Source organism: Montipora foliosa, chromosome 6 (assembly GCF_036669935.1).
Source record: "Montipora foliosa isolate CH-2021 chromosome 6, ASM3666993v2, whole genome shotgun sequence".
NCBI lineage: Eukaryota > Metazoa > Cnidaria > Anthozoa > Scleractinia > Acroporidae > Montipora > Montipora foliosa.
Window position 1 is genome coordinate 20,278,763 of NC_090874.1, and position 17,860 is coordinate 20,296,622.

At 40.5% G+C, this 17,860-nt stretch overlaps 1 protein-coding gene and 1 pseudogene across 1 annotated transcript in view; both read left to right on the forward strand.

Annotated features, from left to right (window-relative positions):
- Window positions 1-612: 612 nt before the first annotated feature.
- LOC138005154 (protein DD3-3-like) lies at window positions 613-14,044 on the forward strand (annotated as a pseudogene).
- A 3,294-nt stretch (window positions 14,045-17,338) lies between these two features.
- Window positions 17,339-17,860, forward strand: part of LOC138005488 (uncharacterized) — a 1,110-nt gene continuing 588 nt past the window's right edge. Inside the window, exon 1 of the mRNA XM_068851706.1 lies at window positions 17,339-17,860. This exon is cut by the window's right edge and continues 588 nt beyond it. Within this exon, the coding sequence (XP_068707807.1) occupies window positions 17,486-17,860 (375 nt within the window). The 5' untranslated portion in view covers window positions 17,339-17,485.

A 17,860-nucleotide genomic window follows, 5' to 3' on the forward strand; every position in this document is an offset into this window, starting at 1 on the left:
ATAAGTGGTGATAAATCTAGGAATAATCGTTGATTATGAAGTGCGTTCGTTGAGAGAACTTTGGAGGCTGGAATGACTATTTTCGACGAACTGTTTAGTGGCCACTTTACTCCAAACGTTCCATTTTTAAGCCACATTTCAGAAGCCTCATACTTTCGATAGACATTCTGAGAATGAGGCTTGCTCTTCGGTGTATCATGCAACTGAGAAAACCATAATACATGTTAAAAAACGTTCGTAAGTATCTGAGTTAATTTTCCTGTTCGGTACATGGTCAGACGGGAGGCTGTCCAATATCTCCCGAGTAAGGGCCAAGATTAAGGTTCGAAAGACGGTGACCAGGGATATTTGCTGATGATGCAGCCCTGGTCTCTTATTCAGAACAGCAGCTGCATGCAGGAACTTACGGACAGTTTTGCCCATGCCAGCCAAGATGTTTTCATGACTATCAACTTAAAGAAGATCAACGTATTAGGTCTTTGTCATTCTCCACCAACAAAGCTGTCGTTCTCCATACCAACTCATGAAAAACAAGGTCAATATGTCATCACACCCATATTCATTCAGCACGTAGCTAGGACACAAAGTCAATAGCTCTCACTTTTTAACGTAATGCTAGGATTTATCATTATGGCAAGACTGGCATTAATAGGATATGGGAATATCTTTAGCGGTTTGAGCGCCACGCAATATCATACGTCAAGATATGGGGATCCTTCGTAGCGCGCAACTTTGCTGGCCTTAGCCAAAACTTTCGGGCCCATTTATTTCCTGTACCGGCAAATGGCCCATTTCTGAACGCAATTACTGCCCATCAGTACTGCATTACGTCTCCATGGTTGCTCGGTTAGAGGAAAAGATATTTTATGATGGCGAGATATATATACTAGACAAACCTTACTTCACGAAACAAACAGCATTCACAAATGACGGCCAATAAATTAATCCTTTGTCCTTGTGCTAATAAGACCAACTGGCCTCGTTTGCATGGACAGAATTTAAAGAAATGTTGCTTTAGAGCGAGGCTAGTTGGCGTCATTAGCACGAAGACAAAAGAATAATTGATTGGCTGCCATTCATAAATAGGGTATATGGATTTGGCAGTAAATGGTTGCCATGGAAATAGTATATTGCATTACTTGTTACAAAGATATATATGCATTCTAACTTGCTTGTCATAAGACTGCTTCTGTAACATTTTCCTCAAACAGATCAAGATGGCCATTATAGTTTGGGGCTGGCTGGCGATTTCTTTTATCGTGCCTTGCTTGTCAGACGTTTATCTACATGTCCCGCATGGATCCAACAATCGACTGAACGGAAATCTCGAAAACGTCAAGCAAGCTAACAGACTGTTTGATTCCCAGGTAAGATGATCGCGTCAATATATAGACATTACTACAATTATACCGATACTTTCATTTGTCACTTTTCAAGTTATCTTTGATTCACAATTCACGTTTTATCGGCTGTTGCAAGCAAGTATTGACTTTCCTTTTACTTAGCGGAGAAGGTATGCCACCAAAAGCAGAATTTCTTGTTTTCTTGCATTGACTCGTAGAATAACGGCAAAGCTGGCTATAACGTTGGAGACAGATTGGATAGCATTGCCGGAGTGGGCAATATTCCTGAGACAAGACAGCTGCCAATGGTAGGTCTCCTTTAAAAGCACCTGTTTCTCGTTTTACAGAACACCAACTTTGACACTTTTGTCAAGAACTCCAACTGGGCGGTTTACTTGGGACCTTTTTGTCTTGGCAAAAGGTCTTGGCAGCGGGACGGAATGTCAGCGCGTAGAGCAAACCCTAAATACTCCCCATTCCACTTTCCTAAAACAAAAAATCAGGCTAAATGGTTTTAATTTTTTTCATAAACGGTTATTTTTTCTCATTTTTACGCCCAAGGGCCAACTTTTGTTGACGTTTTACGACTAACGGTTAACCCCATTGAAAGCCTCCTGTATGCATCCGAGGGATACAGACATCATCATCACCATCTTCATCAACAACATAAACTTGTATTCATCTAACAAAAAGAAGCAAGCAATTAAGTGAAATAAACGATAGAGTAGAGGTTGAGTAACTGAGTCAGACTAAATTTATAGATGAAGCACTGTAAGATGTTAATAGTTGCGCTCACTTGCGGAACCCTCATATGTTCATATCTTTCGCTCAATTGCAAATTTTGGTATCACTTTGTTGCCCAGATATATAAGCATTATCATATAAAATTTGTGTATTAAATATCTGTTAGGAGTTCTATATGAGTGGAATTGATCCTGAAGTTAAAACCGAATTAGACATCATGTGGACCAACCAGCATGGGACTGGACCAGAGACAGATGACAAGGTGGAAACGCAAATCATCTTACAATACATGTGTCAACCGTTCCCTGAGGGAAGAGCGACCGTCAGTGTATATTCAGAGTTCGATTGGCATACTTTTCGTAACGGTCAATACTTCACACCTCAAGCCTTCTCAGAAACGAGCTCAGAAGATAGTTTTATCAAACAAGACCGAGGACTTCACGAGCCACTCAATTACTATCGCTCGATGTATCGCCGGGAGAGAAACGAAGGTGAGATATCGATGTTGTCGGTCAAATCCGGGCTCAGGTTGGATCCGTTTTTACCTACAATCAGTGGCAAAAGTAGTTGGGACACTAGTTTCAGAATGGGCCTGAAAACCTCTCAGACGTCAGAAACTAAGCATAACTATCAAAATACCTGTCCACTGAAAACTTCAAAATAAGAGTCCCTCCTCTCCCCAATCAATGTTGAAATAGACAAGGAAATGCATGTTCACTATTGGCAACATTGTTCTCCGGGGGAGGGGGCAATTTTTCAAACTCAGTAAGAAAACCAACTTCAAATGGTGAGTGTCCCAAGACTTTTGCCACTGATTGTAGGTTAAATTGGTGATCTTTATTTAACCTAGGTTGAATATGCACTCTACCTAGTTTAATTAAAGCAACTATCAACCCGGCTTCCAAAAAGGTTTAAGAATATCTATACCTTCCCTCAAGTATGATTTTATCGGTTTCCATATTCATACACTTATCAATTCAGTCTTAACATTACAACATAGTAAGGAAAAAAAAACATGCTCGTCTTAACGCAGCTTTTTTCATTATATACTTATTTATAAGTCAATTGATATCCATGTATAATAATCAAAACTAATCCTAGCCTGACCCTAATTTTTCTCTAATAATAATATTGATAATAATAATAATAATAATAATAATAATAATAATAATAATAATAATAATAATAATTGTCGCGGCTAATCGCCGTCGCAAGTATAGCAACGACGCAGCTCAACAAGGTCGAACCGAAAGCATACAAAGGCGCCTCTAGCAGCCGCTATACGGTCCATGTGTGACCTTGGAGCACAGCTTACAGCCAGCTGGAATCAGCTGTATGTTGGTTTTTTCTGAGGGGGGAAAACCGGAGAATCCGGCAAAAACCCTCGAAGCAGAGAAGAGAACCAACACAAACTCAACCCACTTATGGCGTCGGGTCCGGGAATCGAACCCTGGCCACACTGGCGGGAAGCGAGTGCTCTCACCACTGCGCCATCCCTGCTTCCCAAAGGCTCCAAAATAAATTAGTGCGTAGTCAACCTACTGTAGGTAAAATGAGGGTCACCCGTTTAACCTAGGTAAGAACGAGCCCGGATTTGACCGACAACATAGCCACTCTTTTTTATAGTTTTTTTAAAATCTAATTTAACCTACGAAACTGTTTTTAGAGAGCCGCTTGATTGGCTAGTTGGAATGACGTAATGAAGTTTTAAATATTGCGGCATTGGGAATGAGAACTTAAAATAGCTTTGCGAAACGAAAGATAGAATGATTTTAAAAAGCTATGATGGTGCATGGGGATCCGTTCTCTTTCCTTATCCTCTCTTGTTTGCGATTTGCGCCTGAAATGTTTTAAACGTGTTTTTAAAATAGCTTACAGTTGTTTGGTGTATTGTGTTGGTCTACTAACTGAATTGTTCTTCAATCTATCAAGGAATAAGCAAACCACATTTTAAGGTTAAAAAATTAATTGTCCGATAAGAGTCATGTCATTTGTAAATGTCAGTCATGCGGGAGAATTCAATTAGGAAGCTATTAGTGAAATATTGTTCATGAAGTCTGAGAGGTTTTCAGGTGGATCATTGCCTTAGCATCCCAATTACATTTGCCAGTGGTTGCTCTCTCTCCCTCTCTCTCCCTCCCATACTCTTTCTCCCCTCCCCCTCCCTCTCTCTTGTGAGTCGTTGCTCGATATCTATAATAGCTAACAGGCAAGAAATGAGTCAAAATCAAACACTTTTTCATTCTCGGCAAACAGCAAATCTCAGAATGACGTTTGCCGTTTATCGTAAACGTGACATTCTCTGTAATGTCTCTTAGCCAATTAACACACAATTAACGTCTCCGTTCAGGACATAAATGTATAAATTAAACATAACAAACCAAGAAGGACATGGGAATCCTCATTTCTGAAAACGTCCATGGATTCTCGGTAGGGTACCGGTTGATATCTCGCGAAGATGAGCTTCCGCTGGTGAAATATATTTCTATATTCAACTCTACTACGAAAAGTATTCTCAGTTCTACTATTTTGGAATTTTCTAAACAAGGAAATTCTTCCTACCTCCCAAATTTCAACTTTTAAAATTGAAAATTAATTTTGTGCATCATTTGAGTCGTGCAACCCTTTCAAATATTAGTCTTTTGTCCAGCCAAACAATCCGAATCTCTCTCTCCTTTACAAACTCGGTTTAAAAAAATTCTCTCTAGACGTAAATTTCTTCACATATTGTCATTGAGACTTTATGTGGCCCCTGCAGGATAATCTTTATTTTCGGAGCATGGTATAACAGCTGATTCACAACAACATTTAAGGCAATTACAACTGTACAGTAAGCATTGAAACATATTTCTCACTTAGTACGATCGCTCTGATTGGGCAATTTTACGATCCGAATTGGGCGGCCCGCTTGAACCCATTGCGTGCTTCGCCTTCGATTTTATTGCCCAAAAATGTATATGCCCTAAATATCTTCCTAACCTGGTTTTCTCGGGCCGGCTTCTTTTCTTTTCTACATGTAGTTAAATTTATAGCCGGCCTTCTTCGCCCTGTTGCTATAAATTCTGTTACTGAGATTTTCATAATTCAGCGGAATCTCATCTTCAAGCGCCAACGGCCAAACTGCCAAGATCTAGAGTTGACGCTGAACCTACCAATCAGCATCTTTGCTTCCCGCGGTACATTCGAACTTGACTTCGCCAATAGAAAGCGATGGAATCTGCACTAATCCTTTTTACTAAAAACCTCTAAAAAGATGCCATAATGGTATTCGAGCTGCGAATTAAATAAAAATTCCAATTCACTTTCCGGAGGCGGAGTCGATCTTCCCTACTATGTTCAGAAATTTGATTGATGGAAGCCAAAACGCAGTTTGGCGCTTTGGCGCCTGAGAGAATTATGAAAATCGTAGTAAAAACCAAAACGCGAACTGTAACTCAAATTCATCAAATAGTGGATGAGTAGAGTGGGAACAATTCTCTTCTAACTAGTACTAACTCTTATGTAATGACGAGGAAAATCCACATCAACGGCGAGACAGGCAGTGTGGTCCAGTGGTTAGGGCGTTGGGTTTGCATGCGGCTGCTCCGCGGTTCGAATCCCGTTCTGACCTCTGGTTTGGATTTGTTTCCGAATGTCCCGGATTCAACCCTACCACGCTTTGTAAATAGCCAAGTGGTTGCCTCCTGCCAGTTAGGGTTCTTAATAATGTTTGTGTTAAGTTTGAGTTGTTACTTTCACATTGTTAACAGTGGAGTGCCTGTAAACTAGCTTGAGAGCTAAGTGCACTTCCACCCGCTATAAACAAAGCATTTACATTTACATTTTTTACACAAGTATAGGATCATGAAATAGCCGAGAATACATTTGTACACAGATACGAAATGCAAATAAAATCTATGAATGAAATATTGTAGCCTGCGAACGTAGACGTATTTTTCGGGGAAGAGAAACGACCCCCAGAAATTCGTCTGCGTTCGCAGGCTGGAAATATTGAGGAACCTTAAACGTCCCTTAAATTAACGCTGTTCCAAAGATTGAAACGCTATTCAAAGATTGAACAAGATCGAAAATTGCGAGAAGTTAAGCCGCAAATTGTGAACCAACAGTGCCTTGTTTACAAATTTGAATGTGACCTGCGCGATGCAGGTTATGTTGGTTTCACACGCCGCCATCTGCACCAACGTGTTAAAGAACACAACAACTCTTCTTCATCAATTGGCAAACATTTTCGCCACAAACATTCTTAGGCTCCAAAAGATCTTACAAAGAATTTTAGTGTTTGAACGAAGTGCACGAACAAATTTCACTGCCCCGTCGATGAGATGTTTTATATTCATGAGTTGACCTACTCTCAATATGCAATCGTTTACACCTGCAAACATGTGATTCACAGGCAGACAAGGGTAATTAATTTAAAGAGTCAGTTAAGTAGATCCCTTGAGCCAACAGCGTATCACCCCCAGGAGGATCGCAAATGGATTCACAGTCCAAGTCGAGGAGAAATTGAGAGAAAGTTATGGGAAACTCAACACTGGACAACTTCTGGGCTAAGGATAATAAGGATCAACTCAATGATGCACGACCGTAGTCAACTTAGCGGATGACAAGGAAGGATCCTAGAAGGATACAGGCTAATTTTAATTTTAGAGAGAGTGAAAATTAAAATTAAAATTAGCCTGTATCCTTCTAGGATCCTTCCTTGTCATCCGCTAAGTTGACTACGGTCGTGCATCATTGAGTTGATCCTTAGTTGGGTTTCAAGTGAAGTTATAGGCTCCCCTACTTTGTCACCTCGAAAGAAAATTTCACGGGAGGCCCACGCCTTAAACCACGTAAATCACCTCTTCGATGGCTGTGTTGCCAGCATGGTTGTCCTGGTGGTGTAGTGGTGATCAAACCCGACTAGTAATGGGGGGACGTGGGTTCAAATCCCGCTCAGGGCAAATTTTCTGTCACACATTTATTCAGTTATATATATATACAGTTTCAATTTTACCAGTCACTTGATAATGACCGAAGTACGGTCGAAACGTCGTCTTTTACCGTTGTTTTTTATCGTTAAACGTTTTAAGAAACCCTTACTTATAAGATATTCCAAAGAACGCTGACTATCGAATTGATCATAATGGTTGGTCCTTTTAGTAGGAATGCAAAACGTTGATTTAAACTACAATCTTTTTTGTTTATATGTTATAGGTTTGTGTACCCCTGATCAAACCAATGCACGAAAAAAATTAGCAGGTGACAAAGCGATCTACACTCGACAAAATCCTGGTGGAGCAAGGGAATGGACTGGAGGTGCCCGAGGAGCGTGATTACTATCCCTACTGGGGCCCCTCGCCTTGGAAGGACATCGCTATCTTGGTCAGCGACAAAAAGACAAACAAGCTGATGAAAGATTATGTCAATAGCCCACATTACGGCGAAAAATGTGAGTGAGTAGTGAACTTCTAGACGAAGCTGATTGGAGCACCGTTGGCTCTGTAACCAATCTATTCACGAGTAGCACACATGTGATCTATTTACAGAAGTTGAATCCTCTTACATGGGCTGAATACATAAATGAGTAACTCGTATTGATCATCGGTTCAGACTTACTTCTAGTTTAAACGTCGAACTTTTTTTGCGCCGAATCAAATCATGAGAATTTCGACGTTTGAATCAAGTAAATTCGACGAATTTGATTTGGGTCGACCCAACTATTCAATTCGACCTGCTCAGTCGGATAAAGCGGCAAAGTGCGACTCTGGATGCAGAAGTCGAACTTCTCATGCGCCGAATCTAATACATAAATTCTTTTCATACTTCAAGGCTTGCGCTTTTTTATGACTATAATCTACTGTCCTCGTGTAATCTCTTGTAACGGAAACTGCTACTAAGAAGCTGTGGTGGGACACAAGACCGATGATCTCTAACCCTAATCCTTCTCTTCTTCCACTCCCCCTCCAACTAAATAGTCCCCTTCATACGATGGGCCAATAAAGGTAGTGTTCTTGCACGTTGTTAATTATTCGGATAAATCATATGTAATTTTTTGTGCATTTATGTTCTTCATCAGACTTGTGTATTATGCCAAACAAACTGGCAGGGAATAAAGATTGTCCAAAGAAGCTTGGGAATCAACTAGCCGAGAAATGCGTAGCTCTTTACATTAACAAAACCGAGTGTACGGAAAAAGGTGGAAAGTGGACAAATTTTGTCACAAATTACATTGAGAGAACCGCAGGCGTCTTGAGTACTTGTCATGGTCAAGGGAACATGAGGCTTAAGTATGGAAAGCCCTATCAACCGCATAAAGTGTCACAGGGAGCCGAGGAACTCGATCAGTATCTCCTTCTTCAAGAACCACCTGAGGTGCACTTTGCACCTTCTACTGTCGTTAATCACAACGGAATGAACATGGAAGGAAAATTTTCGTCGTTCAAGTGGAAAGTTCCGGCTTTCCCCAGTAACGTCACCCAGCGATGCGTATTACGTATTAGGTGAAAAATCGTTACTTGTATGTTTCTCAGTTTCCTCCCAATTTAGGAAACGTAGAGGATATTACATGACCGCGCGGGGATACTTCGGTCACTCGTGAGAGATACTTTCAGAACTCGAAGATAAAATTCGAATCTCCAAGCGGCCATGTAATGTTCTGTTTATTTTATAGATACTGATGGAATTTCCTCATAAAACACTACTTTCTAAAATTCATTTTGAAACAGCAAAATAGTGCAATTAAAGTGTGCGGGTGTGCCTGAGCGGGAAGATCTCTTGTATTTGGTGTAACCATGGCGACACCAATATCCTCACACATGAGAGATAAAAATAATATCTTCACTGCCCGCGATGAAAATATGATTCTTTAGTAAAAGAAAAAATCTGGTATTTAATCAGTATCTATATAATAAATGGTACTAAGGAAGCCATGCCCCAGGAGCCTATACAAAGAAAAGAAAGGAATTATATCTGTAAAAAATAAAAAATCCATATCGAACAGATAGTGAAACAATATGACAGGCAAGTCAAAAAGACAAGCTAAGTGAAAAACGTTCTTCGCTGTCTTTAAAAGTTTACACAGACACGGACACTTCTTTTAATTAGTGGACGATTTCAGTTTATTAATTACGCATTAATTCAGTTAATTGGCCACAACATCGAAATTTTACAGGGGCACCCAACTAGAATATAGTTCAAAACCACTTAAACATAGCATTGTTAAACGTATTTTGGTATTTAAACGGTAGATAAAGGCATATTTTTATGCCCTAAAAATTTTTTATCTGTTCGGATTTCCTAGCTGAAAGTCTAGTGATCGGAAAACTATAGGAATCAAAACTTACCTTTCAGCCAGAAAAAAGGCTCCCGAAAATTGTAGGTGACCTTTTTAGGGTAAAAATCCGTTAAAAGTGGGCAATTATATCATTTTTTCAGATGTTCGAAAATCCTAGGAGAGGCAGGCAAGCAAGAATTTTTGCAACAAATGTTCCGAAGATCCTAGATCTCAAATCGTCTTCCGAACAGATATTTTCCGAAAATTGACGTCGGGTGCCCCTGATTTTAAACGTGGGAAGAGTGGAGAAATTAGTAGCAATATGAGCGATAGACTAAGGGAATAAGGAGAGAATGGAATTGCAATGGCATCCGGTAGGGTTGACTGTATCACCTTGAATTCATTGATTACCGTTAAATTTATATTATCTATGTAGGTACAACATCACGACTGATGACTTTCCACGTGAATTCACAGCCAAAGACAATGACAAGTAAGTCACTTTCAACCAAAGTTCAGTGAAATAAACCATTGAACAACTTAAAATGCACAAACAATCATCAAAATTTACATATCTTGCAGGGTTAAGAACGACCCGAAAACAAAGGCTGTTGATGGAAACACTGACCTCCAGCTCGCTTTGGACACTACCCAGCTGGGTCGAACATTCCAGGACAGATCTCACGTATTCGTCATTAAATCACGGCATCATCTTAAAAAGGAATTCCAGCACCTTGATATTAAATATATTATCAGTATGGGAAAGAGAGGAAATATCGTGCAAGCTTATCCCGCCATGGAATATCGCTTCTTCCCTGAAGAAGTAACGGTGACAACAAATACAATCATATGTTTTGCGTGGTCTGGTAAGCTTGACTTCCTTGCACGTAAAAGTAGATAACAGCCCACCTCAGGTGAAAAGGGGCATGTCTTTGAAACTCACCATCGTATCCAATAAACTTTGAGATATGTATAAGCGTTTCGGAGTGTCTCCGAAATGAGACTTTATACGGGTAACCTAGCGTTAATTTACCACAGTCATACCAACAGATTGGGAAGTATATTGGCAAAAACAGAACGCAAGCACATAAAATTAAAGGTCCACAGATGAAAAATGAATTAAAGAAACATCGCTTGTCGATTCGGTGTTTTTTCTCCCGCTATGGGAAAACAAAGGGAAAATATCAGTGTACATTAATTTTAGCCACAAGCGCCACAAGACGTGCAAGCATGGGTAACTATTTTTAATTATAACCCACCGATTAATTTTTGCGGGCTCTCATTGGATAAAACTGATCACGTGATACAAATCGCACGATAATTATCAGAGAATATCCGTCGTCCGATTTTATATCGGTCCTCTGATTTTATTTCTACGAAAGAAGATCAGGAAACGAGCAAACGTTCAAGCTAAACTTTTGATTAGTCATGAAAGACACAAAAATTCTTTTTGCAGAAGCCAGTGATGGAGAAATCACAAAGCTGGTTGTCAATGCAGGCAACAAGAAAAAGTCCACGTCACAAAATATGCTCTCAACGTCTGTGAATTTTGTGTAGGAACAAACTAAAGGTTATATACATTTTTTGTGACAGTCTATTTACCAAGCTACTAGCTACGGTATATAATTTTCATCCAATTTTTATCGTGGGGAAAAGAAAAGAGGTTCCAAAACACTCTTGAAAACATGGAGTCGTCGGGAACTGTACATATCCAGTGCGTTGAGGCGATTTTTTGTAGAAGCAAGAAAAGTTGAAGGAAAGCCATACAGCCGCAATATACCATGAAAGCCATTCGTGTTGGGCTGGATAACTCCATTATCCTTCAACGTTCATAGTCCATGCAAGGCCGATGTTTCTCACTCCAACTTTCTTGCCTGTAATTCCAAAGGGCACCTAAAAACACTACGCATTTTTGCATGTGAAAGACTGTTAATTCGTCGGCTGTCCTCTTTTCGAACAATATAATTGCAAAAACATTTAGAAAAACTGTGTTTTCATTTACGTTTTCAAGCTTTCAATCTTTAAGGCGTTATAAAGAGTATACTTGACATGACAACTAGTCAACATTTCCTCCAATTACTGTGTAATATAAAATCGTCGAGCAAACCTATCAACATGCGTTTTTTGATTACGTCAACGGGAATCGAGCCATTCACATACGCGAAAACTGGCTTTTTTCCCCTTTTGGATCTAAGTGCGTTCTTCTTGAGAAATTAATCGCAGGGTTATAAAATAAATAAACCCCTTTCCGGCTCGCTGGTGCATCGGAGGATAATGCCCCCGGCTAACTGTTCATTTTTCAGACAATCTTTAAGCCTTGGGCATTATCCTCCGCAAGGGGTTTATTTACTAATTATTAAAAACTGGATCATTTGATAATGCAATTCGAGAGTTTTGATTGGCTAAGCCATCATGGGTTATGAGCCATTATACCATGATCTACAAACACGGCAAGCATACGCGTGATTTTTTGGGCCTTTTTATTTTTATTATAGTCTAGTTTTCTATATTTTGGGGTCGTTTTTAATAAAACAATTATTCCACTCGCGGTTGTTGGATATGAGATGATTATAGCCAACTCGGCGCTACGGGCCTCGTTGGCCATCTATCATCTCATATCCAGCGCGCGCTCGTGGAATAATTGTTAATTATTATTTCGTGGTGCGTACTCAACTTATATCCTGCGATAAACGCAATTTTGTGTGTCGCGGAGACAAATAGTAGCTATACCTCAAGTAATATCTACATGTTCCAGCACTCGGCAAATTCCTTTTTGACTTATGGCTGTTTCTGCCTAGGTGGCCTCATACACTTTATATTATAAGCCTTTTTAGGACACCACTGCTAAGCCGGCACTTATGCTGAAGAGAATAGAACAGCCACAACCCCGGGGGCTTCATCTCCTTCTCTTCTCGTATATTGTTGGGGTTTTTAACGTCCCACCGTGGAACTTATTAGCCTCCTTCGCGACCTAAAAACGGCTGCGGTGAGGCCAGGAACTTATGAACATGGAAGATATTTGTGAGACGGGGCCTACGGTTTAAGGTCCTCATCCGAGGAGACTAGAAAGTCCAACCATTTGCAGATAAAATTGCAAAGGCAGCACTTTCTCCTCAGTTATTCGGCCGGAATTCGAACCCGGGACCTCCCGCATATATGCATGACAGCCCGATGCTCGACCAACTACTGATCCGCATGTGTGCGGTTAACTTTAACTTTTATTTTGTACTACAGCAGAGAATATTCTAAAATTCGTAGTGGTTTGATTACCTAAGAGATTAATTATAACATGCGCATTCTAAAGCCAACAATCTCGTCTGCAAGACTTGACATCAACTTACACGATTCTTGTATTTTTAACTTAATCTTTTCCTTTCTTTTAGGTTCAAACAACAACCCGACAAACAACGCTGGCGAAGGAAAAGCCCGTAAGTATCTCTACATGACATTTTCAGTCGAGCCCTTCTAACTCAAACAAAATCCGATTTCCCTTGCGTTTGAACCCATTATTTTAGTCATTTACAATTAGCTAACTCGACATCGGTTTACTAGAACTGCCCGTTAAGTAGAACTAATTTTACATTCCCTTCCACTGGTAATTCGAACTACGCAACGAGGTCAGTCGGTAAACGTCAAATGGTCAACATAGCTGAACGATATGTCCCAATATATTTAATCGCGATTGATACGGAAGCCGACGAAAGGCCAATAAACTTCTGTTGTCCCAAAAGCACGAAATTTTAAAAAAAGACACATTGCAACAAGATTTCTGAGATCGAATGAAAGAAAGAGTGGTCCTCTCTGGTTCAGCCTCGACGTATTAGTATGCGACCCTATACTAAAAAGATAAATCGAGTCCCGTGAGTGACCAAAAATTTGGGTTGTCTTTTTCTTTAGTATGTTTATTTCAAGTCCCAAAATCACTGCCTTAAATTGGTGATAATCCCCATACTTTACAATGGTACGCTGGTTAGGCTCAATTTTCTCCACTCTCTCGAGTCCGGTCTTCATTCAGGAGGGTGGGCTCCTTTCCCGAAACAGCGGTTGGTAATCACGAGCCCATACGATGGTCGCATAAAGATGGTTCAAATGGCAACATGAAATTGTGAGGAAATGTCCAAACTCAACTTGTGTCCCTCTAAAATTACTTCTGCACCTAATTTTCTTCGCGCGGCAAGAATACGGGAAAACATGTCTTTGGAAACTTTTCCCTGGCATACATAAAAGTCGGATCGGAGTCCTTACCTTTGGGCAAAGTAATTTAACTTGCTGTGACCGAGATGCCCAAAAAGCCTCTATGTTTTACACTTATTTCTCTCCTGTCATTTTAATTTCAGAAACGGATCGCACCAATATCTGCTGGATAAAGGAAGGATGCAGCTCTCTCAAACCAGCGACTTGTCAAAAAATCCCTCTTGAAGTCATTGATCAAAGGACTAGATTTGACGAGGACTCGCTGAATCTTTATCTGAACAAGGGATGTTACCAGGGTCCACGATTACAGGCTCAGCTTGATAACGCCCCAGCCTCCTGTAACCCGCCCTGTTTCCGCATCACGAAGCCTGGAGAGTACTGTTATATCGGCACGCGCAATAACAACTTCTCCAATCGACGCCACATTGGTAAAATCACTGTCACCGCCGAGACCTCGGCTGCGCCTTCTGCAAAAAGACATTTTCACTCTGGTTTCAAGTTTAACTAAGGCGTCATTGACGGAAAAATGAATATGACTGCAGTATATCTTACTCAACCAGTACTGAGTAGAATGAAAGGTTCTCTAAAAAAAGTTAGACGGCTTCCAAAATCATTGTCTGCCGGTATTATCCTGCTTATCTTCCATGTTGTGTTTTCCGGTTAGGACTTCAAATAATCACTTAAGTGATCAGTGCGAAAGCAAGAACTTCATTTTTTTTTCTGCCGATTATTTTCTCTAATTATTTTTTTCGTTAGATGAAGCTTGGCTCTTTGTATTTGTAGTGCTGTAATGACGATTATTAGAAACACTCTGTTAGAGTACTTCGTTTGAATTTTCGGTGTCCTTCCGCAAAATTTGAAAAATCTCTTTTCTGTATCAGTAAGATTTAATAAAAGAGACCGTCACCAAACCGGGCTAAGAAACATATGAATAAAGGTGGTAGTTTCTAAAGAAACTGTGGTGCTGCGTCGGTGGGGAAGTAGTACACAAAATTTTGGTTTGATCAACGGAGTTGATAATGTAAATTGACCACCGTACGGTGGTCAATTTACATTATCAACTCCGTTGATCAAACCAAATGTTTGGGCTAAGAAACAGACACCGTACCAGCCTCGACTGAAAAGAGCCAGAAAAAGAGTGAAAGAGAGCCAGTGTTTGAGACTTACTTCTACCCACTTCCCAGCCATCGTCTTGTTACCTTTTTCTAGTATGTCCCTGAACCTCAGTTTAAATGGTTGAAAAAATGGCGCTTTATGATTTTTTGAATTTTTTTTGAAATAACAATCAACTCGTACTCCTTGAATAGTTCTTTCAGAGTATTTTCTAAAGTCACCACAGTAGTGATGCAGGTACACCCAACGACCAATTTGTTGTAAAATGTATTATTATACCCCAGTTAATGAAAATAAATGTTATTAAGGCATTTTCAGGTGTTTTTCAGTGTTGCTGGGAAAACATTATCTGTTCCTTTTTCACAGCAAGACACACAAGAAATTTCCCAGCCAGCTAGATAAAATTGGTTGGTTTCCCAGCCAGCTGATCAAATTTATTTCCCAGCCAGGAATTCCGTGCGCTCTCAAATCCCTCGACCCAAAACGACCGAACAAAAGCGACAAAACCGGGACAAAACAGGTTTTTTTTTCCGCAAGCGCAATCACTCTGACCAGCCGTCGTATGTTTGTGACTACTCTCTGGGAGAGGGAAGGGGTTCTTTTTTTTTTTTAAGTCGTCCTCAGGCTTCAGAGTCTCTACAGCCAGCTGGGGTTGAAATGCTAGGAAAAGTCAGCAATTCCCAGGCAAAACCTCTATCAATAACAAAATTTCCCAGCCAGCTCATCGAAACACCTGTATTTTTGCCAGCCAGCAAGATTGCTCTGGGAAACAGATAATGTGAGGAACAGATTCGTTGTGTGCCCCTGTAGTGATGAACAATGCGCAAAATTGGACAGGGATTTTTTATCGTGAACCGCTCATGCGCCGACCGAGGAAATGGAAGACTAGTTTCCAGTCCATCCTCAGTGGCAGAGATTCGATAAAAGCAGGCTCCACCAAACTTTCGAAAAGGATGTGAATTGCCTCAACCTATTACCAAGTGATAAATTGCATGACTTAAGCATACTTTAATAACACCACTACTAAGGGAAAAAATTATGATCTAGAGTCGAATCGTGCTGAGGGAATCGTTTAATTTGAGTTTTATGCAAAGGAAAAAAAGAAAAGAGGCAAAAAAGAGAAAGACGTTGGCCAGCATTGTGAATTTCACAAATGTTGAAGTGTGGAACTCATTGTAACATGGGCTCTTGGGAGCTTGGCCATTTTTGGACTGGTCAATTTCTATCTGTCTCAAAAAACAGCAAGAGTAAACCCCGCCCCTCTTCAACGAGGCTCACCAACTGACTTCGACTATTGTCGGCCTATTAAGGCATTGTCCTGTGTTTTGAATTTCTTGCATTGTTCCTTTTACACAAACTTATCTCGCCAGGTTGGTCTTACAGAACAGCATCAAATCCGCCTACGCCAAGTTTGCTATAACAACTGTAGTGACCGTAGTGCTAGCTTTGCTCAGGGAAATAGATTCATGAAAGTTTGCAATTAATAATGCCCTCAAGACTGTTTGCTTTTTTTCTTGACCTGTGAAAAGCATTTGATGTCATTGAGCACCATATCTCGCCAAATTTGAAGCTTGTGAGGTAAAAGAGAAAGCCACATTCTGGTGCTTTTAAAAATCATTACACTTATAAGGTGTGTAATTATTACACACTTTCTGTGTTTCCTTACACACATTGGTGTGTTTGCGTAAACCGTGATATAAAACAGTGAAGAGGTATGTCACCACTACACACCTTGGTATGTTAGGGAACTCAGGTGTGTTATAAAAACACAACTTATTTTAGAGTGCATTATGGGTATTGCATGATGCAGTATTCCATAATGCATTATTCAATACCACCCAAAATATCTGAAAACAAAAAAAGTAATAAATAATAATTTAGGAATTCTGCTTTTAGGCTTGCCTTAATGTGTATGTGTAACATTTTGCGCTTTTTGGGGGTAGTTCAAACGGCATTACCCTGATTTGCATAACTGAATACGTCACCAACATGTTGCGGAGCTTTAGCCATTATTGTTGATCATTATATTGGGCTGTACGCGGGATGCCAATCGCAAAAAATAGTCCGAAGCTGATATATAATAATATTCAAGTTTGGACAAACTGAGTTTGGACAGAGTAAAACTGTTGTCGCTGCACATATGGAGGAGATAATTAACTTGCCAATGACCAGAGGATCAAATTACGAAAGGGTGCGCGAACTTTATGAGAAGTTGAGCAAGAATTTTGACCCGTTACAAACTTTGGGGGAGGGAGAGATGCTCAAGGGGTTCGTCCTGTCAACCTTAAACAAACTCCCCCAAGTGAAACCCGATCTAGTGAGGACGGACGAGGGGTGGGAAGATTGGAGCATGGAAAGGTTGATCGATTCTATCCAAAAATGGCTCAAGCGCAACCAGGCCGAAGACAATTATAAAGATCAAACGGATACAAAAAGAAAGGAACGCCATTACTTTATCCAGAAAGACCCCCACTGCCTGTTCTGTAACCAAAACCACTGGGGAGATTCGTGCCCAACATTCGACACAATCGCGAAACGGAGGGAATTCTTTGCAGCAAAACGACTATGTTACAATTGCGCCCGCTCAGGACACACTGGGAAAGAATGTCGTAGCAGGGGGTGCTATAAGTGTAAGAGCAAACACCACACCAGCTTATGTGATAAGTCTAAGGGGAATGAGACACAAGAACACAATGCCACTTTAAGCGGATACACGCCATCTGGCGAGGAAAAATCCCTACCCGGCATAGTACCGCTGAAAATCCGGGGGACTACGTTTTGGGCGTATCTAGACACGGGGTCGGGGAGGAACTTTATCTCCAAGGAAGCAGCTAAAATGTTGAAGCTAAATCCAATACGTCACGAGACGCGCTACATTGTAACGGTCAACGGGACAAAGAAACAGTCGATGCCAATCTATGACGTGACAATCAACTCAATTGACAATAAGGCAAGCGAGAAAATAGAGATTACTGGGAGCAAACTTGCAGATTTCACAACTATCAAGAGACCCACGCTGACAGAACTGAAAGAGAAATTCCAACATGTACAGGGAAAGATGTTCTACAGAACCGCAAGCGAAGAGTATCCAATTCATGTAATACTCGGGGATGCTACTTACTGCAAGATCAGGACGGAACATGTATACAAAGGCCAACCGGAGGATCCAATCGTTGAAGGAACCACATTTGGTTGGATTGTTCATGGTGGT